Genomic DNA, 27,747 nt, shown 5'->3' with positions numbered 1-27,747 from the left:
GGGTTTGTGCCGGTGTAATGCATTGGGCAGAAAAATGTTTTTTTTTCTTTTTTTTTTCTGACAGACCAGCCCATGAAACACGTAGATCAGCGGCCCATTGGTTCTTTTCTTGATTGACACTGGGCTGGGCCAATCACCAATTTAAACTTGTGAGCGAGCATGCAGCAGTGTCAGTGTGTATCTGTCAAAATAGTCAGCAAGATGGAGAAGAAACGCAAGGAATGAGCAGAAAAACAGCGTGAAAAAATAGAAACAGGCCCTTAAAGCAGACACTGTAAAATGTGTCAAAATATACACTACCGTTCAAAAGTTTGGGGTCAGTAAGATTTTTTAAATGTTTTTAAAAGAAGTATCTTCTGCTCACCAAGGCTGCATTTATTTGATAAAAAACAAACAGTAATATTGTGAAATATTATGACAATTTAAAATGACTGTTTTCTATTTTAATATATTTTAAATTGTAATTTATTCCTGTGATCAAAGCTGAATGTTCAGCATCATTACTCCAGTTTTCAGTGTCACATGATCCTTCAGAAATCATTCTAATATGATGATTTGATGCTCAAGAAACATTCATTATTATTATCAATGTTGAAAACAGTTGTGTACAATTTTTTTTCAAAATTCTTTGATGAATAGAAAGTTCAAAAGAACAGCATTTATTTAAAATAGAATATTTTCTAACATTATACATGTCTTTACTGTAACTTTTGATCAGTTTAACTCATCCTTGATGAATAAAAGTATTGATTTATTTTATTTCTTTCCCCCAAAAATAAAATTAAAATTCTTACTGACCCCAAACTTTTGAACGGTAGTGTTTAATGTTACAAAAGCTTTAGATTTCAGATAAATTATGTTCTTTTGAACTTTCTATTCATCAAAGAATCCTGAAATAAAAATGTAAATAACTGTTTTCAACACTGATAATAATCATAAATGTGTCTTGAGCATCAAATCATTAGAGTGATTTCTGAATTGAAAATTCAGCTTTGATCACAGGAATAAATTACACTTTACTGTATATTTTACTGTATATATATAAAGATTATTTCCACATCTGCATAGTTGACGATTACCGCAATTCACTAGAAATCTAATGAGAGGCGTTTGTAAACCATGTTTTCCGCCAAAATAAAAGCTTGATGCAGTTTGCGTCAAAATAAAAGATCATGTGCTTATCTCTTTCAAGTATAGAAATTGGTACAAAACTAATTATGAAAGTTTCCTTTATTGTTTTAGTGCATTTGTTTTACAAAATATGGCTATAACTGTCATTGGATTAATATTATAACTATGTGGTAGGTGTAATGTAAATAGACACTGTAACTAAGAGGTTTGAATATTTCTTTGTTAATTTGCACACTGAATATGGGTTGGAGCTTTTAATTTTTAACTCTCAAAGTGCACCAGATTGATGAATTTAACATTAAAATGCACAAAATTTTCTTACGGGGGAGCATGCCCCCGGACCCCCTTAGAAGGACCAAGGTCCACCCAACACAGTTTTACCAAAAATCCTGTGAGAAACACTGGTATTGCTATGCCAATGGAGATTATAGCTTGTTTTAGGCTTCACTTCGTAGTGTGCCAACCCCCCCAAAAAAACAAAATAGTGCCCCTTTTTTGGTTTAAGCCACTGCCCCTTAAAATGTCTGTGCACGGCCCTGCACCGGCTATAGGTGGAGAGGAGAGATTTGGCTATAGAGTGATGTGTGTCTAACTTACACAGAAGAGACTTTGTTGCTCAGCACATGAAAATAAACTACTTACTGTGATCTCAGACTGTGTTGATGTGGTTTCTCCACTGTATGGATCTTCATGTATAGCTTCAGTTGAGCTTCTCTCTGCTGTGGATCCTCTCGTGTGTTTTCAGATGTGATGAGTGACTGAATCTCATGTCACAGTGTGAACACTTGTAAGGTTTTTCTCCAGTGTGGATCCTCTCATGTGTTTTCAGACTTGTTAACTGACTGAATCTCATGTCACAGTGTGAACACTTGTAAGGTTTTTCTCCAGTGTGAATTCTCTGGTGCTGTTTTAAACAGATTGCTGTAGTAAAAGTCTTCTCACACTCAAAGCACATGTACTCTCTCACACCAGTATGAGTTTTCTCATGTGCATGTAAATATGGCAGCCGTGAAAAACTCTTTCCACACACAGAACATGAATATGGCTTCTCCTTCGTATGAATTGTCAAGTGTGTCTTCAGCTCTGATGCATAGATAAATATTTTGCCGCATTGATCACATGAGAACGGCTTCTCTCCAGTGTGGATCATCATGTGTCGCTTCAGGTCACTTTTAAAAGCAAAACTCTTTCCACACTGATCACACGTGTGCGGCTTCTCTCCAGTGTGGATCATCTCATGTGCTTTCAGATGTGATGATCGACTGAATCTCTTGTCACAGTGTGAACACTTGTAAGGTTTTTCTCCAGTGTGAATTCTCTCGTACCGTTTTAACTTGTCCGCTGTAGTAAAAGTCTTCTCACTCTCAAAGCACATGTACTCTCTCACACCAGTGTGAATTTTCTCATGTCTATGTAAAGTTTGCCGCAGTGAAAAACTCTTTCCACACACAGAACATGAATGCGGCTTCTCTTTCGTATGAACTGTCAGGTGTCTCTTCCGGTCTGATGCCCAGATAAAAGTTTTGCCGCACTGATCACATGTGAACAGCTTCTCTCCGGTGTGGATCCTCATGTGGCACTCAAGACCATGTTTGCTTGTGTAACTCTTTCCACACTGAGTGCAGGTGAAAGATTTCTTGGCTCTTCTTTTCTTTAAAAATGTATTTTTAGTCTTTGAGCGACTCAAAGGTTTTTCTCCAGGTTTGACATGATGTTCCTCCTCCACTTCACTCAGTTCTTCACTCTCCTCCTTCACTTCACTCAGTTCTTCACTCTCCTCCTCCACTTCTCTCAGTTCTTCACTCTCCTCCTCCACTTCTCTCAGTTCTTCACTCTCCTCCTTCACTTCACTCAGTTCTTCACTCTCCTCCTTCACTTCACTCAGTTCTTCACTCTCCTCCTTCACTTCACTCAGTTCTTCACTCTCCTCCTTCACTTCACTCAGTTCTTCACTCTCCTCCTTCACTTCACTCAGTTCTTCACTCTCCTCCTTCACTTCACTCAGTTCTTCACTCTCCTCCTTCACTTCACTCAGTTCTTCACTCTCCTCCTTCACTTCACTCAGTTCTTCACTCTCCTCCTTCACTTCACTCAGTTCTTCTCTCTCCTCCTTCACTTCACTCAGTTCTTCACTCTCCTCCACTTCCCTCAGTTCTTCACTCTCCTCCTTTACTTCCATCAGGTCTGAAATGAAAGAAAAATGTATTAAATAATATTCTCAGTACATCAAAATAATTAATTGAAAGAAATATAAATTGAAAGGACATGAAAGTGAGCCCTAAAGTAATAGTAGAAAGTAGACAACTGTTATAAAATATTATGATAATTTGTTGCCTTTTTATAAATTGATTATTTATCAGTTAAAATAGTATTTAGCTTGACCTGATGTTGACAATAAATATGAATATTTCTCAAACCTACCTTTACTGAACATTTTTTGAAAACCAAAAATGAAACTTTTGTACCCATTTCATAGTTGAACTGTTTATCTAAAAGTGATGAAGTGCTTGAATGTTTCTAACATGAATGTTCTTCAGCATCATGAATGAATGAAGAATAAACACCAACCTCTTTGTTCTTCAGGATCTTCAGCGTGTTTCATTCTGCAGGGTTCTGGATCACTCATGTTCTCACTGTCCTCTTTAATAAACTAAAAAAAGTCTTTGCAGATTTCAGCTCTTCCTGATGCTCTGATGCTCGTCTTCACTTGCAGCTGATGGGAATTTACAGCATTGACTGGAGAATTGCAGTGGGAGGAGCTTCACTGATGATGTGACTGATGTGGGAGGAGCTTCACTGATGATGTAATTGGTGTGGGAGGAGCTGATCTGCCCAAAATCTAAAATATATCAGTTACTGAGTTTGTTTTTATACTAAATGGCACTTCTATGCAACAAATTAATGGCTATTATGATCTTTTGCAGAATGCATTTTTATAAATTGATTAGGCTATATGTCCTTGAAACTTTCCTTGAATGAGGTAAATTTATCTTCCAATTATTATTTTTAAAACATTATCGAATCTGAATCCAGGGACAAATCCCATTGTTGCCATATTTTGACACCAACTTTGAGTTTGATATTTATTTTACTAAAAATGTTTTGAATTATTAATGTCCGTTCACACTAGACTTTTCCTTGCACTGACTTCCATTCATACGCATGTGAAAGTGGGACACCAGAAACACAAGCTCAAGTGAATTACCCTGTGAGAAAAAACAATCTATTCATTATTTGTATTGCTAATCCTAACATTATTCTGTTTCTTCATTAAAATACAGGTATCTAGAAATAAATAAAAGAATACAACTAATTTAAATTCTTCCTAATATGAATAATGGTAAGAAAAACAGTTGAAATCATAAACACAGAAATAAATGTACATAGTAACCAACAAATACCCTCAGTCTGCTGACACCAATGAAATGAGCTTTAAAGCAGCACTCAGTAGCTTTGGGATTTCTTCGCTGTGTTCTCGCTTTTCGCTCGCAGGTTTCTCTCTAGAGCTCCCCCCACAGCTTCGGAATAGATATTTGACAACACTGTTGTAAAAACTCGTTGGTGATTCTCAGACACCAGAGGCTAGTACAGGGGTCGGCAACCCAAAATGTTTAAAGAGCCATATTGGACCCGAAAAAAAATAAAAAATCTGTCTGGAGCCGCAAAAAATTAAAAGCCTTATATAAGCCTTATAATGAAGGCAACACATGCTGTAAGTGTCTATATTAGCTTTATTAGCCCCCTAGTATCAAAATGATAAGTAGCCTACAAATACATAATGAGCATTCATGATTAAATGTTTATTTTCCATGCAGCGCATCCTGGAGAGAATGACGCACCACGTGACTACTCTGCTGTACGATGGTGCTTTAAGTTTAACTTCCATTATAATTTTAATGTATTACGTTTTATTTATTTGTGTATTATTTTTACAACGTGGAAAAACTTTAAACCTTTCACACGTAAGTTTAAAATATTTTTCAAAGTTTTTCAAGGCGACCGTTATTTAGAATGTGTCACTTTATGGTTTCCAAGGTGACGCGTCATTTCGTGTCACGTGACACACCGCAGCAACAACAGAGCTGAATGAATGATGATCTGCTTTTATGTCATTTTTCCTTTTTTATTCAAAATTTTCACAAATTTGTTAGATATGGCATGAAATATCTGATATTCAGATTGTCAAATATATGCAAGTGGAAGTATTTTGTTGTTTAAACACCATAACGATCGCGTTAGTTGAGCTGTATGCGCGATGGCCGCAGACGCAGTTCAGAGAATCGGATCTGTTGGATTTACAACACGTGAATTCATCCACTTCTCCCGAAATACATCAAAGTAAGTGGCTGGTGAACTGGGAGAAGAATAGAGTAAACTTTAAAGTTACTTACACAATGTGTATCTGATATGAATAAAACGTGTCTAATTATAATGGAAAGGATTATTGCCTCTTCCTTTAACATCAGTGTGTATTTTACAAACTCTAAATGTATTGTTTTTTTAGTACTTAACGTTATATGTCTGAAACCTAAAATAAACATTATGTGGTTGAAAACACTGAAAAGTTGTGATATATGACAGCTCTGAGCGCGCCTGTCTCTGGCTCAGCGCCAGCCAACGCGCGAGAGCACATTTGAATTTAGCAGTTGATCACGTCATGCACTGACTGTTCTGATCACACCGATGCGATCGTAGGTGCGAAAGGGTTAAGAATGTTTGTCATGTTTTTCCTCCTACAGAAATTATATTAAAACAAAAAATATTTTTTCCATTTTCATATTTTTGAAAAAGCTCCAGGGAGCCACTAGGGCGGCGCTTAAGAGCCGCATGCGGCTCTAGAGCCGCGGGTTGCCGACCCCTGGGCTAGTAGATCAACGACATCAAAGCAGATGGGACATTCTTTAAAGCGGCTTCTTCATTCAGGTTCGGACAGCGTGAGGGAGCGCAATAATGACAGCATTTTAGCAGATTTCTTTTGGTCGTAAAGCAATTGTTTACATCGCGAGACCTGATATCACGTGAGACTTCCTGACGCGGCGGCCGGCAGCCCGTCGGCTCAAAGTTGCAAGTGCGTATTTTCCGCTCACGGGCACCAGGGGGGTGCGAAACGACCACCATTCAACCCAAAATAAGTAATACAACCATTCCAATGACTCCGAAGCTGTTCAGTTAAGGTCAGGGGCGTAGCACCAAATTTTGGGCCCTGGGTACAAACCATCTTGCTGGGCCCCCGTACCAAATACCATAGTGATATCAATAGGTGGGGTATTGCATTTTTATCATAAAAACACTTAAAATGTAAACAAAATAAGCCACATTCTGATTAATATATTTTTGTTTTATTGTCAAAAGTACAAGTTAATTGATGATTATTTGTCTGTTTAAAATAAATGCAGACTATAGAATCACAGGGTACACTAACCGCCAAACTAGACATTCAGTCTTTGAATTACGTTTTTAAAATAAGTCATTTTCAATCATTAAGATTTGCATTAAACTGAGAACAATCTTGTACTTAATGTAAGAGCGTGCCCGATCTAATTTGCATAGCAATGATAGGCGCTAACGATCTGTGTTTTTGCGGGTGTTCGATTTTGACAATGGAGGGAAATATACAGTGTTTTTATGTAAACTTCTGATTTTTGCAGTGTAAGATTACGGTTAACACCTTTAAATATTACATAAATGTATTATTATGTATTTTTATTAAACTTATTGAGTGTATAAATCAGCAGCAAAAAGTAATTCTTGAAAAAATCTGCACAAAAATTTTATCAAATCTACACGTTAATAAAAACAAATTGCTATTAGTACTCTTATAAAATTCAATCAGGCAATCATACATTTCTCAATTTTATATTTATATATTAATGTCAAGAATTTAGAAGTGTATATAGCCTACGCTACACTAAACAGAAATAATACACAATTAAATCATGCTTATTTTAAATGTATTGAGCAGGCTAGGTATAAAAAAATATATAGGCTTTTAATAAACTTTCAGTGCGCAAAACCATGATAATATGAAACGCTTCAAAACAGAGCGCATATGCGCATCGCGGGTGCAGAATGATCTGCTCCAAGCGACATGGAGTCACAGCAAGTGTGCATTTAAAAGTTCACGGCACAAAGCGAAGACATGTCGAGCGCACAAATCCTAGTGTATATCTGTCCAACAGTTAATTGATCATTTGTTTCTCAACAGTTTTAAATTCCAGTTATTGTGCGTTTGATGCCGATTCATAGTCCTTGTGATGTTTGTGATCTAACAGGCACACGGGTAGCGTGTCGTTTAAAAACAGCAACAAACTCCAACAAAATAAAGTCATTTTATGCAAATCCACAGCCTTTCTCTACAGATCATGCATTATAATGTTAATATATCATATTGGAGAGAGTTTTACCGTGCATCCTGCTGTAACCGGCGCGCTGCAGAGGCGCGCGCGCTGTTTGAATAACGTTAGTTAGCTGTTACTGAATGGAGATTGACAGCCGCAGAGGAGGGAAAACGAGTTTCCGTAAACTTTAATGATGTAATACGACATCTGTCCCTCACATTAAGCTATGGAATGGCTTCAGATGACTTTGTCACCAAAACTGACGTGAAAAAAGCGCGAGGCGCCGAAAAGTGCGCTGTTTGCATCCCTGTATGTAGGGTGTGATACTATAAAGTATTGGTATATTATTCAAACAGAGTACGAACATAAATGTATGCTATTCAACCTGGAGTAGCCTAGATATTTATGTTAAAACAATGTCAATGCTCGATGATGCATTTGGAGCTCACCTTTCTTTTAAAAAAACTGAGTGAGCAACTGCTTGCCCTCATTTGCCTTTCTCTCTTTAATATTCTTTTCTTTTTGTTTTTGAGCCCCTTATTTTCCTTTCTTAAGGAAAGACACGACTCTTCCCCTGTCTTCCTAGTTCCTATCACGGATCACTCCAGCTCCTGTCTCATCAACTGATTCACCGCGGGTCCGTAGCAGAAGCACCTGACCTGCGGGTCGTACCATTTACATTGATTCGAGAGGGGTGGTGGGGCCCTGCACAGCATGAAAATGACTTTTTTTTATACCAAACCAGTATTTGTATATAAATGCTATGCAAATGTTAGTGCATGTATATGTATGTATAGAAAACTGACTTCTAAGGGCCCCCCCCCTGCCTCGGGCCCTGGGTACTCGGTATCCTTTATCCCCCCAGTCCGACGCCCCTGCTGGTATGCACAACTCTTTTTCCACGCCGTTTCAAAATACTTGTCAAAAATAATGTAGCGCCCCCTAAGCATGTCTTAGCTGTTTTATTGGTGCGCTCCCCGAATTCCTACTTTGCGAAAGATCTCTCTTTCTGTTATTAATTAATGCACCAATGTAAATTACTAACTTCTCACTATATATTCACTTTTATTCTTAATAGTCACTTTACTTAATTTATAATAACCACACAATAGCTGTATAGCTAAAATAAAGTAAAATATTAACTATATGGCTCTATCTCACATGCTAATTAAATTAAACACTCACTTTAATATCCGTTTTTGTATTACACCTACTTAAATGACTATACTCTCCAAAGTCTACTATTACTTTGACCGGAAAGGAAATATTATGTTACTTTAACACAAATAATTACATCCACTCTAAACCAACTTATTATACCCTAAATGATAATATTTATGTTATATATCACTCGTATAAATATATATAAAACCCAAAATATAAAGACAATCTTCACAGGAAATAGTTATTCAATATTTACTTAAAGAAAATATAAAATATTGACAAATGTAAGTAGATTCAAGTAAACAAATTCAAATAATCAGTTTTCAATCACATTAAATTCCCCAAATTAAACCAATTGCAATTCTAAATCTAATGCCAGGGAAGAATCCTTCCGAACATTAACAGTCTCTTCCTTGAAGATTAGGCTTTTCAGGCGATGCACTCAACCCAGCAACCGAGCAGGCTACTCACTGGCAAAGTCCTTTTAGCTCGCGCGTGTTAACTAGCCGTCCACACTTTCTCCTCGTGGTGCTAAATATAACCGCAAAGTCCACGACATAAACTATCACACTGTAACTTATTTTAGTGTCCGTAACTCACTCTTCGTGCAGTACACAATATCACTTCTCATAACAAACATTAAACTTGGTGTTTTACCAACTTTTTACTCATTTCTGTCACAGCACAATCTTCACGTGTGTCTCCATCTCATTTCAGTTCATTCTCTCTCATCTTCACCTCTCACCCCGCGCCTGATTGGACACTCTCACGGGTAAGTGCATTTTCACACAACTTAATATATTAACACATATGAACATTGTATAAACAGTTTTATCAAAATGAAATATATATTACAATGAAAATAACCAAAATAAAATATTGGCTTATGGAAATACTATTTTTTTCCATATGGCTACATCCCCCCCTTACTAATTGTCTACATGTCCTCATAAGACATAGCCTAACACATAACCCACCTAGGCAATGTAGATAGATTAACTTTTGTTCCAAGTAGAACTACCAGCTCCTACTTATAACTAAGTGGAAACCTAGTTTTTGCCTATTGTAATAGTTACTCCTCTATGAACTATAGTAATAGGTTGCTCACTGAATTTTCCAGGTTCATCATATGTTAATCTTAACACTGGTTTTATTCTTCTCTTCTCAGTTACCCTGGTGCTAGGTACTCTATTAACTTCTGTCATAGAGGTCAGACTCTCTCCAGGTGCTTTAACTGGATTTCTTCCAGCAGCCAGGTCTACTTCAGAATCATCAGGATCCAAATCTCTCTCTGCTGCTTGACTTCCATCATTATCTCCTTCATCAGAATCAAATTCTTCAACTGATTGCCCAGTATCAGGTTCTCTGTCCTCTTCACATTGCGAACGTACTGAGACTCCATCACGAGTTTCTCTCCTCTTCGGTAGACGTTGAACATACTCCATGTATGGTCTACTAGAATATTCATACTCCACTTCAGATGATGAATCAGTTACCTCTGGTATTTCTTCTCTTTGATTCTCATTCTTTTGTCTTTGTCTTGTTCTGCTTGAACATGCTCTAGGTCTCACGTTGGTTTCCTCACCCCCATGTTCCACTGGAATCCTCACCGATTGTCCAATTGGTAAGATATGGTCTCGATGTATGGTTCTTTCCCTACCTCTTCCTTCCTCAGGTTTCACCCGGAATACAGGTAAGTTCGGCATTTGTCCAACCACTACATGAGGGATGGAACTCCATCGGCTTTCCAACTTATGTTTCCCTTTGTGTCCTAGATTCTTCAACAGAACTCGGTCTCCTTCCTGAATTTTCTGAAACTTGACCTTCTGATCATAGGCTCTCTTGTTCCTCAGATGAGTCTTGTCTGCAGTTTGACCAGCCAGTCTGTATGCTCTTTGTAAATCACGTCTCAGACTGTCAACATACTGGAAATGTTTCCTCTCGTCGGTTCCATCTTTCGACATTTCGAAACACAGGTCTACCGGCAGTCTCGCCTCTCTACCGAACATCAAGTAGTAAGGTGAGTATCCTGTGGCATCACTTCTGGTACTGTTGTACGCATGTACTAATGCAGCTACATGTTGACTCCAGGATCTTTTCTTCTCTTGTCCTAGCGTAGCCAACATCGAGAGCAGTGTACGGTTAAACCGCTCCGGTTGTGGGTCTCCTTGAGGGTGATACGGAGTCGTCCGTGACTTCCGTATGCCCATGGTTGTCAACAGTTCCTTTATCAGTTTCGACTCAAAGTCTCTACCCTGATCAGAATGAATCCTAACAGGTAATCCATAGTGAACAAAGTATTTTTGAACTAGGATCTTAGCCACTGTCAGTGCTTTCTGATTCCTTGCAGGAAAAGCCTGTGCGTATCGGGTATAGTGGTCCGTCACTACCAGAATATTACCAATGCCTCCATCATCGGGCTCCATTGACAAGAAGTCAATACACACCAGATCCATCGGGCCACTGCTTGTGATTTGATGTAGAGAGGCGCTTTTCTTGGCAGGTGTTTTGCGAATGACGCACAATCCGCAATTCCTCACATATTCTTCGGTGTCATGAGCCCTTTTGGGCCAGTAGTATCTTGCTCTCAGGAGTTGAGTTACTCTCTCCACACCTAAATGTCCCATGTCATCATGAAGAGAATGCAACACTGTGTCTCTGAACTCAGCAGGCAACACAAGCTGTTGTGCCTCCTCAGCAGCTTTCTTGCTTACTCTGTACAGAAGTCCATCTCTCATCACAAGTCTATCCACTTCTCTTTTCATCAACCTTGTCTCTGGGTTTAAGTCTCTGTTACTAGGCCAGACTCCCTGTTTCATTGCATCCATCACACATCCAATCACATCATCCCTCCTCTGAGCTTTCATCAAATCTGCTTTAGATAGTTGCTCCAGTGAACTGAGATGTAACTGAGACGGGAAAGTATACACTTCGGGAATACAGTCTGCTGAAGCTCCTAATTGTTCCACATATCTAGGGGACGAACTCGGCTTTACATTCACTTCCACCCTCCGACATATGGATTTCACTACGCTCTGAGCCATGCCATCCCACTCCTCTCCTTCAGGTAAGTTGCGAGACAACAAATCAGCGTCTATGTTTGCTCTTCCAGGCCTGTACTTGACATCAAAATCATAGGTGGCTAAAGCTGCAAGCCATCGATGACCTGTCGCGTTTAATTTTGCCGTTGTGAGTACGTAAGTCAACGGGTTATTGTCGGTGCGTACAGTGAACTTTGCTCCGTAGAGATAGTCGTGAAATTTATCGACGACTGCCCATTTCAATGCTAGGAACTCTAGCTGGTGTACAGGGTATCGCTGTTCAGATGAACTCAATCTTCTGCTGGCGAACGCCACTGGTCTTAACCCTTCCGGATGTTCCTGATAAAGTACTGCACCGAGCCCTTTGAAACTTGCATCCGTGTGTAGCACATATGGCTTTTGTGCATCAGCAAATGCCAGTACAGGTGCATTTAGCAAGCACTGAATGACACGGTGGAATGCATCCGTGCAGGACTGATCCCATCGGTCATTGAATGGTTCTGAGTCTTTCAAGTACGTCTTGGTCTTGTCTGGGACTTGTCTCTTCCCTCGCTGCGTGGGTGCATATCCTTTGGTCAGTTCAGTTAGAGGTCTAACGACAGCAGAGTAGTTTGCTATGAAACGTCGATAATACCCACAGAACCCCAGGAAAGACCGCAAGGACTTAAGATCTGTGGGCTTAGGCCATCTCGAAACTGCCTCTAGCTTTTCAGGGTCAGTAGCAACACCATCAGCGGACACTATGTGACCAACATACTTCACCCTTGGTTGACAGAATTGACACTTGTCCAGTGATAACTTTAGTCCCACCTCTTCGAGTCTGTCCAGCACTCGCATGAGGCGTTCTTCGTGTTCTTCCAGTGACCGTCCAAAGACTATGATATCATCCAGATAGACTAACACTTGAAGGAGATTCATATCACCGACAGCTTTCTCCATGAGTCTTTGGAACGTAGCTGGTGCTCCAGTTATTCCTTGTGGCATCCTTTCAAATTGGAAGAATCCCAACGGACATATGAAGGCGGTTTTCTCTTTATCCTCCTCCGCCATGGCGATCTGATAGTAGCCACTACGTAAGTCAAGGACAGAAAACCATTTGCTCCCAGTCAAACAGTCCAATGCGTCGTCTATGCGAGGAGTCGTGTACTGGTCTGGAGTGGTACGCTGATTAAGGGTCCGGTAGTCAATGCACATTCTGATACGCCCTGTCTTCTTTCTGGCTATCACAATTGGTGATGCATACTGGCTCCGTGACTCCTTAATGATCCCAGCCTTTAACAACTCTTGCAAGTGCTGACGAACATCATTAATGTCTGCTGGTGCTAAGCGCCTTGACCGCTCTCTGAATGGCTTTTCGTCGGTCATCCTGATATGATGTTCCACATCCTTCGCCAGGCCAACATCCCACTCATGCAATGAGAAAACGTTTGCTCGCTCACATAGCTTTCGACGTAGTCGTGCTTTCCATTGTGGTGATATGGGTGAATCGCCAAACTGGATCAGATGAGGGTCTAACTCTGCTGGTACAGTGACTGTTTCATTTTCAACCTTCATGGATGGAATGACTGGATCAGCCAGACACAGTTGACCTAAGACCGTTCCGACTGGAATGACTGTTTCTCTCAGAGACTCATTTTGGATGAGTACAGTAATGTGACCATCCACGGCAGTGCCATGTACCACCATCGGCTGCAGCAGTACTCCTGCTGGTAATGGCGTAACGGGTGATGCATCAACCATTAACATATCTTTACCCAGTGGTTTCTTCAACTCCACGTCGCAGATAGCGCAGCATTCACCCCCTGGAGGTAGGGTTAGTGAGCCTGGGCCCATCCACTTCACAGATGCCACTTCACCCTCATCACTCTCGGTGATTGGTGTGTCTGTGCGAACATGGGAGTTTTTGGTTCTAATGCCAAGGGTCTGTGCAAGGTCTACTCCTGTGGTCTCTTGGCAGAGCATAGACAATCGCTGGAACAAATTGGCATTGGTGCCTAGAATCACAGGCGTCTTTTCAGGGCTTTTGGAACTTGGACAAATCAGAGCAAGGACGGAGAGGGTCTCCTTCGCACCCGTGACCTTCTCTGGAAACTCCATTTCCACCACTACATATCCCAAGTAAGGGTAACTTGTGTCACTCAGCCCCCATATCGCCAACCCTGACACTGGCTGAATGGGGATATCAGGTAAGTGGTGTTTGTACCAGGTCTCGAAGATAATGGTAATTTGAGAGCCACTATCCAGAAGTGCTTCACAGTATTGGCCATTTATCTTCACTGGTATGATTGAACAGGGGCCGATCAATCCTTGAGGAATGCTTCTTTCAAGGGTTATTACTTCGCTCTTCTTAGCTGAACAAACTGTGTGACGACCTTCTGCCGTTTCCGACGATGGATCACTCTGTTTAGCTCTCTTTAGAGCGTGTATCAGCTTTTGTATCCCTTTGGCCTGATTCTCTGCGTTCTGGCATTTGACAGAGTAATGGCCGCTCTCACCACAGCGATAACAGAAATTCCCATCTGAGTCGTTATAGGATTGTCTTCTACTATCACTAGGTGCTTGTCTCGATGACTCCACCCGACGTACTGAAATAGGGGATTCAGAGTTAAGTTTCTGGCCTGCCAGTTGCTTTTGCAGGTCGTTCACTTGTTTTCTCAACACAGCTACTTCACTCTCGTTACTTATCTCTGGAGTATGCATCTTTGTCATAGCCTCAGGTCTTATGCGGTCTGCTACTACATGGCCAGGCAAAGTACTCATGGCAGTGAACATTGACTTGAGTTCTTGAATTTCAGTTCTCAACTGCTCGACATCATCCTTCCTACTGTCTGTAGTCGGATTTGTGTGGACACTTCGGACAGAGGTGTTCAACTTCATCCTTGATGACTCATATTCTTCTTCACTTCTGATCTCACTCAGCAGTTCCAAGAATGACGGAGGGTTTTCCTTTCTCTCACGGAGTTTGAGCTAAACAAGCATCATATCTGCGTGGATAGCTCCTCTTAGCAGCTGCTCCACTCGGGCACAGTCAGTACGACTTGTGGGTAAACCTCCCCGATGTACTACTTTGGTCAATGACAGTTCTATGCGCCTTAGAAAGTCAGACATCTTCTCCTTTGGCTGCTGTTGTAGCAATCTAAAGGCAAAATACAAGTCTTCGCCAGTCTCAGCAGAACCAAAAGCCCTCTCGATGGCTTCCAAGCACAGAGCAGGACTGACCTCTTGATCAGCATTCCGCACAGCCTTTACAACAGCTAGCGCAGGGCCTTTCAGACTTTCCATGATGCGACGTTGTTTCTCCTTATTTGAACACTCGCTCTCCTCGACCATTAGGTGTGCATGTTCCAACCAATGTTCAAGAGACTCTTCTCCCACGGGAGTTGGCACAATTCCTGAGAACACTCTCAGTCGACGGTAACTGCTGCTTTCCCCTGACGGCTTCCCCATCTTGGTAAGCAAATCACCTACTGCACGAATAATAGACTCAGCCGAGCCACTCTCTTGTGTTTCCTCCAACAAGCTCTTTAACGGGTTTGGAAGAGCATGACTTTCAGAAGCAACGACAATCCTCCAACTTTTCGTTTTACCTTCGGGCAACAGCTCAGGAGGGACTTTGGTGGGATCCACCATCTGTTTGGACTCGCATAGCACTCTGTGGCTATCCAGCTTCAGACTGATTGTCCGTCCTCTCACTCGTACCCGCCCTAATGCTTTGATGGTTCCTAGAGCGTCTTCGACCTGGTCATTTGCAACATCTTCTGGTATCAGTACCATGAGAGCATGGGCATCATCCAACTCTTCTCTTCTGCACCAGTCTTTGAGCTCTTGGACTAACTCCACTGCACTACACTTAGCTTCCATTTTCTATTAGGTTTTTAGCTTCTCAGTAATTAGTGCTTAAGTTCTCTGAAAACTAACAAACTTCTCTCTAATTGCTATCGTTATTAGCAAAAAAAAAAAAAAAAAATCACAAATTAATCACTTGCATTAATTAATTATCCCGGACGAGCCCCCATTTTATGTAGCGCCCCCTTAGCATGTCTTAGCTGTTTTATTGAAGTGCGCTCCCCGAATTCCTACTTTGCGAAATATCTCTCTTTCTGTTATTAATTAATGCACCAATGTAAATTACTAACTTCTCACTATATATTCACTTTTATTCTTAATAGTCACTTTACTTAATTTATAATAACCACACAATAGCTGTATAGCTAAAATAAAGTAAAATATTAACTATATGGCTATCTCACATGCTAATTAAATTAAACACTCACTTTAATATCCGTTTTTGTATTACACCTACTTAAATGACTATACTCTCCAAAGTCTACTATTACTTTGACCGGAAAGGAAATATTATGTTACTTTAACACAAATAATTACATCCACTCTAAACCAACTTATTATACCCTAAATGATAATATTTATGTTATATATCACTCGTATAAATATATATAAAACCCAAAATTTAAAGACAATCTTCACAGGAAATAGTTATTAAATATTTACTTAAAGAAAATATAAAATATTGACAAATGTAAGTAGATTCAAGTAAACAAATTCAAATAATCAGTTTTCAATCACATTAAATTCCCCAAATTAAACCAATTGCAATTCTAAATCTAATGCCAGCAAATGACTAAATGGCCATCAAAATGAATAAACAAAATGAATACCCTGAAAGTCAAATGAATACACGTGGCAGGCCTGTTGTGTAGCTTGAGATCGTTGAGACCTAAAACACAATGGTCACTTCACGCCTCGGCGCAACAAACAAAATAAAACTCACGCAACAGAACTGATGAGTCGATGAGTCGTCCTTCCACGCTCCAGAACACGATGCTTCCAATGCTCAACAGCCGGGAAGAATCCTTCCGAACATTAACAGTCTCTTCCTTGAAGATTAGGCTTTTCAGGCGATGCACTCAACCCAGCAACCGAGCAGGCTACTCACTGGCAAAGTCCTTTTAGCTCGCGCGTGTTAACTAGCCGTCCACACTTTCTCCTCGTGGTGCTAAATATAACCGCAAAGTCCACGACATAAACTATCACACTGTAACTTATTTTAGTGTCCGTAACTCACTCTTCGTGCAGTACACAATATCACTTCTCATAACAAACATTAAACTTGGTGTTTTACCAACTTTTTACTCATTTCTGTCACAGCACAATCTTCACGTGTGTCTCCATCTCATTTCAGTTCATTCTCTCTCATCTTCACCTCTCACCCCGCGCCTGATTGGACACTCTCACGGGTAAGTGCATTTTCACACAACTTAATATATTAACACATATGAACATTGTATAAACAGTTTTATCAAAATGAAATATATATTACAATGAAAATAACCAAAATAAAATATTGGCTTATGGAAATACTATTTTTTTTCCATAGGGCTACAATAATAATTTCCTGCTCGTCCGGCACTTTGCAACAACACAGCCTTGTTTCGGCAGCAACTTTCAGCATGTTCCCTTTAACAACATCTGATGTTTACATTTTACGTGGCATGTCACATAAACCACGTGAAAGAGCGTTCAGACTGAAGTGGATTTCCTGATATGTGATTTGAATAGGATTTTAAACCACATATGGATGTAGCTTGAACTGGATTTCATGTGCTTTTTTTTTTTTTTTTGGACTGACAATCTGAACGTTTAGCCAATGTCGCGATACGAAATAGAAGGAAGAATTGCAGTAAGGACTAGAGAAGCTAGCTCGTCCAGGGCCCGTATTCATAAAGATTCTAAGAATCCTCTCAGAAAACTCTTAATTTAGCTTAAATACTTTTATGTAGGAGTCTTAGCTTAAAAGCGATTCGGGACCGATCTGAGAGCAACTCTGAGTAAGGAAAATATAAAAACTTTTATCTTAGTGAGGAGGCGGGGTTGACCCCGTTGCTATGTATGACACAATCTTTTGAAGACTGTGATTGGTTGGTTGTCCAAGAAGGAAAAAAAAAGTGATTTTAAGTATAGGGTCTATTCTAAGCCTCCACTTTGAACTTACATGCGTAATTTTTCCTATTTGATCGTTCTCTCACACACACTATTGCATTATATATGTGTATATAAATCCTTTTTTTATTTACCATGCTGTTGATTTCCTATAAGGTATTTGATTGCTTAGAATGATAAAAATTGTTCCACTCTTTCCAGTTACACTGATTGCTGGCATGTCTATTTAAGTGGTGGTTTGAATGTTGGTTTTAATGTATCAAACATGGAATTTTCCCAGTTGCCAAATATCGTAATGTAGTGATTACTTTCATTTCAGGCGCTATGGCATTTCTGCGCTGTGTGGGAGATATTAGCGTGTCTCTAAAAAGATTAGTCACAAACATGATCCCTGCACGATCTAATCTATAGTGTCTTATTAACTCACTGTCATCCATTGTCTGCAACACATTTCTTCTCCCTCTTCGTCTTTCTGCCATTTTCTCCTCTGCTAAAGAAACTCTTAAGCCTCTTAAAAGTCCTCGTCCGTGCTCCTAACAATTTTGACCTTAAGACCTCTTTTAAGGGTTAAGATGCTTTCTGAATTACTTTTTTCTTTACTAGGAGTTTTTCTGTAATTTTAAGAGTAAACGCCCACATTTCTAAGAATTTTCTTAGAATTTTGTCACTAGGAGCTACTCTTTGCATTAAGATTCTTTATGAATACGGGCCCAGATCTTTACCACATGTCATATTATCTTAAGTTTGTCAAAATTTTGAGCTCTTTCCTACTTACTAAGTCCTTCTCTATATGATTTCGCAGCTTCCATGTGTTTTTTTTCTGTGGTTTAGACATCAGAAATTAGTGTAACAATGTGTTCAGTAGTACATAAACAGTGCAATCCATGCCATTGTTTACATCCGAGTACCTCCATTATGGCCGCGCATCCGGGTAACTGACCAAACCGTGACGTAGGTGAAAACCCTCTATGTCCTTGAAACTTTCCATGAATAAGGTAAATTTATCTTTCAATTATTATTTTTAAAACATTATCGAATCTGAATCCAGGGATGAATCCCATTGTTGCCATATTTTGACACCAACTTTGAGATTGATATTTATTTTACTAAAAACGTCTTGAATTATTAATGGCCGTTCACACTAGACTTTTCCTTGCACTGCCTTCCATTCATACGCATGTGAAAGTGGGACACCAGAAACACAAGCTCAAGTGAATAACCCTGTGAGAAATAACAATCCATTCATTATTTGTATTGCTAATCCTAATATTATTCTGCTTCTTCATTAAAATACAGGGCCCGTATTCATAAAGATTCTAAGAATCCTCTAAGAAAACTCTTAATTTAGCTTAAAAAGTTTTACGTAGGAGTCTTAGCTTAAAAGCGATTCGGGACCGATCTGAGAGCAACTCTGAGTAAGGAAAAGACAAAAACTTTCATCTTAGTGAGGAGGCGGGGCTGACCCCGTTGCTATGTATGACACAATCTTTTGAAGACTGTGATTGGCTGGTTGTCCAAGAAGGAAAAAAAAAGTTATTTTAAGTATAGGGTCTATTCTAAAATTTCACTTTGAAATTACATGCATCATTTTTCCTATTTGATCGTTCACACACACACACACACACACACACACACACACACACACACACACACACACACACACACACACACACACACACACACACATTACTGTATATATGTGTATATAAATCCTTTTTTTTTTTACCATGCTGTTAGTTTCCTATAAGGTATTTGATTGGCTTAGAATGATAAAAAAAATTCCACTCTTTCCAATTACACTCATTGCTGGCATGTCTATTTAAGTGGTGGTTTGAATGTTGGTTTTAATGTATCAAACATGGAATTTTCCCAGTTGCCAAATATCGTAATGTAGTGATTACTTTAATTTCTTGTGCTATGGCATTTCTGTGCTGTGTCGGAGATGTTACCGTGTCTCTAATAAGATCCGTCACAAACATGATCCCTGCACGATCTAATCCATAATGTCTTATTACCTCACTGTCATCCATTGTCTGCAACACATTTCTTCTCCCTCTTCATCTTTCTGCCATTTTCTCCTCTGCTAAAGAAACTCTTAAGCCTCTTAAAGGGATAGTTCACTTTGAAATTAAATTTTGGTATGTTTTAGCTTACCTGAAGGGCATCCAAGATGTAGGTGTCTTTTTTTCCGCAGTAGTTTCAATTTTGATATTTTTAGGTCAAACCGTTCTTGTCTGACAGTCATATAATGCAGGTATATGGATACTGTCTCAAAACACAAGCACAGAGTCCAAATTAAAACAATTCCCCATCGTCCAAATTAAACAATTCCCCATCGTAAGTACACACTGATGGCCTAAGACACGAAACGAGCGGTTTGTGTGAGAAACCGAACAGTATTTTTATCGTTTTTACCTCTTATAACACAGCCACGTCGAAGTGATCTGAAGTCGCGGGAGCTTCCTGCTGTGTGACGTGTGCGCAGACTGGTGCATAGATATATATACTAGATTTCGCCTTGGCTACGGCAGTTCATTGGAACGAATGTCTTTAATGCGACATCTAGTGTATATACATCTATGCACCAGTCTGCGCACACGTCACACAGCAGGAAGCGCCCGCGACTTCAGATCACTTCGACGTGGTTGTGTTATAAGAGGTAAAAACGATAAAAATACTGTTCGGTTTCTCACACAAACCGCTCGTTTCGTGTCTTAGGCCATCAGTGTGTACTTACGATGGGGAATTGTTTAATTTGGACGATGGGGAATTGTTTTAATTTGGACTCTGTGCTTGTGTTTTGAGACAGTATCCATATACCTGCATTATATGACTGTCAGACAAGAACGGTTTGACCTAAAAATATCAAAATTGAAACTACTGTGGAAAAAAAGACACCTACATCTTGGATGCCCTTCAGGTAAGCTAAAACATACCAAAATTTAATTTCAAAGTGAACTATCCCTTTAAAAGTCCTCGTCTGTGCTCCTAATATTTTTTACCTTAAGACCTCTTTTAAGGGTTAAGATGCTTTCTGAATTACTTTTTTCTTTACTAGGATTTTTCTTTAAATTTAAGAGTAAACGCCCACATTTCTAAGAATTTTCGTAGAATTTTGTCACCCAGGTATCTAGAAATAAATAAAAGAATATATAACTAATTTAAAATTTTCAAAATAGAAATAATGGTAAGAAAAACAGTTAAAATCATAAAGGCAGAACTAAATGTACATATAGTACCCAACAAATACCTTCAGTCTGCTGACACCAATGAAATGAGCTTTAAGTGTCAATTTACAGGAGATCTGAAGACATCAGCATAATAAATGAGGTGAAAACAGGAACTATTGTCATGAAATAAAGAGTGTTTTCAGCAGATCTGTTAATATTGATGAGCCTCAGACTATCAACACTCATTCAACAAGCCATTCAGGATCATCAGCAGATCATCTCACTTTATTCTGAGTGTTTGCTGTTAGAAACACATTATTTGAGTCAGGATACATGATAAAAGACTAGTAAACTGCTCAATTGAAAGACAATACTGTAATTTCTCACACTATGACATGGATAAAACATCAATAACACAAAACAATGACACTCATCTTCCTCAACCACTACAGATAAATAATTACAGCAGCATAATGTCCAAATTAATCTAAATATATAGATTGATCTTATAATAACTACATTAATTACTACACAGTAAATTTGAAATCTGGAAATCAACACCAATATACTTAATTTCAACACTTTAAAAGTGTAAATATGGGAACAACCCTCAAAGTGTTAGTTCGACACTTTCAAGAGTCTTGCCTCTCGCAACACCGACACAGAGTTACAACATGAACACTAAGAGAGTACTTACCAGAACCAGGAAGTATGACCATATTAGCCCAGTTCTGTCAAAACTGCACTGGCTCCCTATTAAACATCGCATCAGTTTTAAAATATTGCTGATTACTTACACAGCACTAAATGGTTTAGCTCCGCAGTAGTGTTGTCACGATACTAGAATTTCTAACTTTGATACGATACCTTGAAAAATATCGATATTCGATACCATTTTCGATACCACGGAGAAAAAACTGCCACAATATTAAGGGGGTATTTTTTTTATTTAAAGCTAAATATAACAAGTTTAGAACATGACAATAAGGTATATTTTACATGAACAAAAATGTCCTGAGGTAGTGCACTTGTTCAAAAGCATAAATGCTGGTTAATACATTAACGTTATTTGATGAACAGATTTAAATGCAAACGTGTGTGCATCACACGCGAAAACAATGCTCACTGGATCGACATGAAGTCAAGTCAAGTCACCTTTATTTCAATATAGTGGTTTTAACAATAGATTGTGTCAAATCACTTTACAGTATCAAACTGGAGGAGAGTGTCAGTAATTTATAATAATAAGATTAAACATTCAATTTTCAGTTAAAGGCATTTCATTATTGAATTCAGAGATGTCATTGTCTAGCTCAGTTTAGTTTAATTAGTATCTGTGTAATCAAATTGATGATATTTGCTAATGAAGGCAAATTGCAGAATTAAATAAAAATTCTTGAATAAAGTTAAATAAGCACAAGTTAATTTACATTTGACCACAGTTAAAATGTACTTGTATAAGATCACTCAGAACGAGCAGTGCGCTGCGTTTTTATGTTGCTAGGCAACCACTGAAACAGCTGTCCTGTCAGTCAAGTAAACATCAAACAAGCCTTTTATTAACTTTATTTACTTTCTGTTAACATTGTGGTAGTTATGGTTCATGAAGTCGTTAAGCTCCTGGTAACCCGCGAGAGCACCACAAGTTTATCCTCCATCATCGCACTCTCCGGGCGTTCAAGCAACTAGCTTTCATCACTAAAACGGAAGGCCCGCGAGGCGCATAAACAGCGCGCAGAACGCTCGCTGGAAACCAGTTGAAAATAGGCGCCTCTCATTGCAAAAAAAACGCGTCAGATGTGATCGGCCCCATTCACTTCACTTTTGCTATTTAACCAGAGCAAATGAGACGAGTGCGCGTGTGGTGTTTTTCAACGCGGCTTTGGAGAGAAGTGAAAGTGAAAGCGCGGCTAGTATCGATACTTCGGGAAATTAATATTGGTACCGTTCAGATATTTCAGTATCGATATTTATCGAAATATCGATATTTTTGACAACACTACTCCGCAGTACTTGATTAACGCATTATAGTCCTTCACGTCTATTGCGATCTCAAAATTCCGGCCAGCTAATAATACCTAGAATATCAAAATCGACTGCTGGCGGTAGATCCTTTCCCTATTTAGCACCAAAACTTTGGAACAGTCTTCCTAACATTGTCTGGGAAGCAGACACACTCTGTCAGTTCAAATCTAGATTAAAGACACATCTCTTTGACCTAGCTTTCACATAATACATTATAGACTTCTATAATTCAATATTAGGCTGCATAGATTAGGTCAGCTGGAACCGGGAACACTTCCCATAAATCCTGATGTACTTGTTACATCATGAGAAGAATGGCATCTACGCTAATTTTAGTGTCTTTGTTTATCCCGAGGTTTTCCCGCAGCCTGCCGGATCCAGGCTGTATCCAGATGTGACGAAGGACCTTCGCCTGGACCCGATGACAACGCAGTGCTGAAGTGCCAACTAGTCTCTCCCTATGGAGGATCCCTTTCCTACTCTACAGATAAAGCGTCGTCGGGAAAACTCAATTTGCGTATCTTCCCCAAATTGATAAAATAAAATAAATTATAAGGAAACACCAGTAATTTGTTTAGGCTTGGTTTGTAGGGAATTACAAACCTGCACACATGTATTCAAACGCACATAACTACAGAACCAATTCTTAATGCGCATCTGAACGCCATCAGCGTTTCTCACAGGTTCGCGTTTAAAGTCTGTGTAGAGAGAATGGTGTCGTCTTGGCGGCCCCTAATTTAATAACATATGATCGTTGCAATGGAAGCGAATCAATCAAAACTAACTTTAGCTGTAAAATAACTTTATTAAAGAACCGCTATAAAGCCAAAACATTCTCTGTTACCTTAAATTATACGTTTATCTCTGTAAAGCTGCTTTGAAACAATCTACAAGGAACTACCATGTTGGGACTTATATACCAATTTACCAAGGACCCATGGAAGCAGCAAGCAGGTTTTTAATTCTCTCAAATTGGAAAAAAAAATAAACCTATGTAATGGTTGGTATGTAGTTGCCACATTTGGATGTCATGTGGTATGACATAAAAATAATATTAAAGTTATTTCTACAAATATGTGACCCTGGACCACAAAACCAGTCACATGGGTCAATTTTCTGAAATTTAGATGTATACATAATATGGAAGCTAAATAAATAAGCTTTTCATTGATGTATGGTTTCTTAGGTTATTAAGACAATATTTGGCCGAGATAGAACTATTTGAAAATCTGGAATCTGAGGGTGCAAAAAAATCGAAACATTGAGAAAATCGCCTTTAAAGTTGTCCATTAATGTTCGCGATTGTGCTGCATTCACTCATAAAAATAAATGTTTTAGATGTGGCCGTTCAAATGTTATGTCAGGAAATAAGACACAGCCATAACATCTAAAGAAAACGGGTTCTTTTATTCCTGACTGAGCCTCAAATGAGACACACCGTTAATGTATATTTTTGTTCAGGAGAAACAGCAGTTCTCTTACGAGAGTACTCTCGTACTGCGTTTGAAAAACGCATTGGGAAAAACTCTTTTTTCACGAAATACTGAAGCAAAAATTATCCTTAATTTCTTATTATTGTAAAACGCGTTGCAGCAGCAACAGCTTATGGCAAAACGGCTCGCTTGCCCATTGGCTGTTCTGCGGCAACTGCATAAGCCTATCGAGCGAGGCCTGGAGTGACGTTAGGCCAATGAGGGCGCTTCGCACTCTCCTTGCCACTTCCCCTGTCGGCGACTGGAAATGTCATTAGCAGCAAGCGCACGCCTGCCAGCAAACGCCGAAGAATACATGACGCTCACGCATACCAAAAGCCTGTATCCCCCTGTGGCTCAGTGGTGGAATGATAGGTTTTTCCGCATGGGAGATCGGAGTTCGTTTCCCGGTCTTGCGGCATATATTTATGCCGCCAATGCTCCGCTCGGTCAGTCCCCTGGGGCGACTGCAGAGGTGCATTTTTTGCAGCCAGCAAGCACGTAGTACCCGCTTGCCTGCAACCGAACACCGTTCTACGGTTCCCGTGCGTCACTGGCGAAAAGAGAAATGGAGTGTTTTAGCCCCGCTGAAACCGGGCGATATCCACTCTTCTCACATTCTGACACTTTTCAGGCGTCTGAAAATGTCAGTACTGCATGTTGTGCTACACGCATGCCTGCAACAAACGCTAGTGCGGTTAAAATTTGCGGTAACTGAAAGCCTATTTGTCTTCCTCTGTGGTCCAGTGGTAGATTCATAGCCTTTCGCGCAATCGACCCGGGTTCGATTCCCAGGTCCGACGGCAGAGAAATTTATGCCGTCACATACAATTCACTCTATCAGTCCCCAGAAAGGCGACTGCAGATGTGAATTTTTGCAGCCGACGAGCACGTGGTACAACCCGTGCCCGCTTGTCTGCACACGAAAGCCGTTCTACGGCTACCCAGAAAGATCCCATTGGGATGTATTTCTGGTGTTCCGGCCACTGCCGATGGTGCTATGTGTGTAGAGAAGATGCCCACTGTCTGTGCCCATCTATACACACAAGCACAGCCCTTCATGCACGGCCCGCGCTCATAGAATCGACTCAGGTCGATCGCGCTTACAACATAGTAACGTGCCCGTTGCTGACGCCCACAAACACTATGTTCTGCATGCCTCATGGGTTTTCTATAAAAGAAGACTGTCCGCATTCGCTCTGCTCAGGCAGACAGTGCGCTCAATGCAGTAAATGTGTCCGCTCTTCCGAGCCCGCATTCACTCACAGACATTACATGTCCTACGGGACTCGCCCAGCCCTCCCTCACTCGGTTTGTCACCGCGGCGAGGTCGAGTGCGTCTGAAATGTCGATATTGCATGTTATGCTACCCGCATGCTTGCAAACAAATACTCGCGTTAACTGAAAGTTAATGTGTCTTCCACTGTGGTCCAGTGGTAGATTCTAGACTTTCACGCGGGCGACCCGGGTTCGATTCCCAGGTCTGACGGTAAAAGTTTTATGCCGTCAAATACATCGCTCTGCCAGTGCCTTGAGAGGCGACTGCAGATATGTATTTTACAGCCGACAATCACGTGGTACAACACGTGCCTGTTTGGCTGCACACAAAAGCCGTTTTTACAGCTAGTCCCGGCCACGGCCGATGGTGCTATAAATGTAGTGCTGATGCTGCCCAGTGCCCATCCCTACACACAAGCACAGCCCTCCAGTCAGGGCTCGCGCACATAAAATCGATTCAGGTCGATTGCGCACCCAACATAGTAAAAGTGCCCACTTCGATGTGCCCACAAACACTATGTCACACAGATCACGGGTTCTCTGTAAAAACGAGACCTGTGCACGCTCGCTCTGCTCAAGCAGACAGCGCGCTCAAAGCAGTAAATGTGCCCGTTCCACGCCCACATCTGCTCACAGACAACATAAGTCTAACGAAACTCGCTCAGCCCTCCCTCGCTCGGTTAAACACTGTAGTGGGATCGAGGACGAGCGCTCTGCCCGCCGTAACAAGCGCGCTCCCTGCCTCGAATGTCACAGGCATAACGCCTGCACTATTGCACACCGAAGCGCCTCTGTCGCCCAGCGACCAGAGCGCGCTTCGCATCCAACCCTTAACCATTCATGCAGAAGCAAGGACAGCGCTTCCAGGGGTTTCGGATTGGGTGCTGAACATTATAAAGAGAGGCTACTCGCTACAGTTTTTCCGACGCCCTCCCCGCTTTACAGCGCGCGTCGAATCTACGGTGAACTCAGAAGTAGCACATCTACTTCGCGCCGAAATATCAAAACTGTTGAGCAAAGGGGCTATAGAGCCTGTTTCACAAGCTCAAAGCGAGAAGGGGTTATACAGCAGATACTTTCTGGTTCCCAAGAAAGACGGCGGGTTCAGACCCATACTAGATCTGAGACGGTTGAACAGAGCTTTAATGAAACGCAGTTTCAGGATGCTCACGACCAGGAAAATGCTCGCGCATGTTCGCAGAGGAGACTGGTTCGTCTCGATAGATCTAAAGGACGCGTATTTTCAGATACAGATAGCGTCATGTCACAGGCGATTCTTGAGATTCGCCTTCGAGGGTCAGACATACCAGTACACAGTCCTCCCGTTCGGCTTATCCCTGGCACCTCGTACATTTACGAAGTGCATGGATGCAGCGCTCGCCCCCCTCAGACTCAGGGGCATGCGAGTACTGAACTATTTGGACGACTGGCTGATTCTAGCTCAATCACGATCTCAGCTCGTGGAGCACAAGACCATTTTACTCGACCACCTCGAGAATCTTGGTATAACAGTCAACTGGACGAAGAGTTCACTGAATCCCAGTCAAGTAACCTTGTTTCTGGGCACAGTTCTGAACTCACAGTCTATGATGGCACGGCTGTCGCCACAGCGCGTGCTAAGCATTCAGCGGGCAGCGAGCTCTTTCCGCTGCGGCGCGACCGCCCCACTAAAGGATTTTCAAAGGATGCTAGGTCTCATGGCCTCAGCATCACCAGTCCTTCAGCTGGGGTTGCTCCGCATGCGTCCTCTACAGTTTTGGCTGAGAGCACGGTTACCGCGTGGAGCGTGGGTGTCCGGCCAACGGCGTCTCAAGGTCGATCAGAAATGTATTACAGCTCTGAAGCCTTGGATATCGAACGGCTGGTACCAGTCAGGTGTAAGCCTGGGGACTTCCTCGAGGGTGAGGGTGGTGTCGACAGACGCCTCCACCTCGGGATGGGGAGCTCTGCTCGAGGGCAGTTTGTTCTTCGGCCTGTGGTCAGAACAAGAGAAGCTCCAACATATCAACTGCCTGGAAATGATGGCAGTGAACAAAGCGCTGAAGCGCTTTTGTCCCCGAATCAAGGACCAACACGTCTTAGTCCGGTCGGACAATATGTCTGTGGTGTCCTACATAAATCGCCAGGGCGGTCTCAGGTCCAAAGACCTGTACTATCTGGCAAAGCGCCT

At 40.8% G+C, this 27,747-nt stretch overlaps 2 protein-coding genes across 2 annotated transcripts in view; one reads left to right on the top strand and one right to left on the bottom strand.

The window, feature by feature from the left end:
- Window positions 1–27,747, bottom strand: part of LOC309509052 (uncharacterized protein) — a gene marked incomplete at its 3' end in the record, with an annotated part of 274,663 nt that overhangs the window by 1,187 nt on the left and 245,729 nt on the right. Inside the window, exon 4 of the mRNA XM_082183567.1 lies at window positions 2,410–3,292. Coding sequence (XP_082039693.1) covers window positions 2,410–3,292 — 883 coding nt within the window. The remainder of the gene's footprint in view (window positions 1–2,409; window positions 3,293–27,747) is intronic.
- LOC309500942 (uncharacterized protein) overlaps window positions 1–27,747 on the top strand; it is a 240,287-nt gene that overhangs the window by 63,640 nt on the left and 148,900 nt on the right. The gene's annotated exons all lie outside the window — the stretch shown is intronic.

Source organism: Leuciscus leuciscus (assembly GCF_965113295.1).
Source record: "Leuciscus leuciscus genome assembly, chromosome: 1".
Classification (NCBI taxonomy): Eukaryota; Metazoa; Chordata; class Actinopteri; order Cypriniformes; family Leuciscidae; genus Leuciscus; species Leuciscus leuciscus.
The sequence above is the reverse complement of the archived record's forward strand: the minus strand, read 5'-3'. Positions and strand labels throughout refer to the sequence as shown.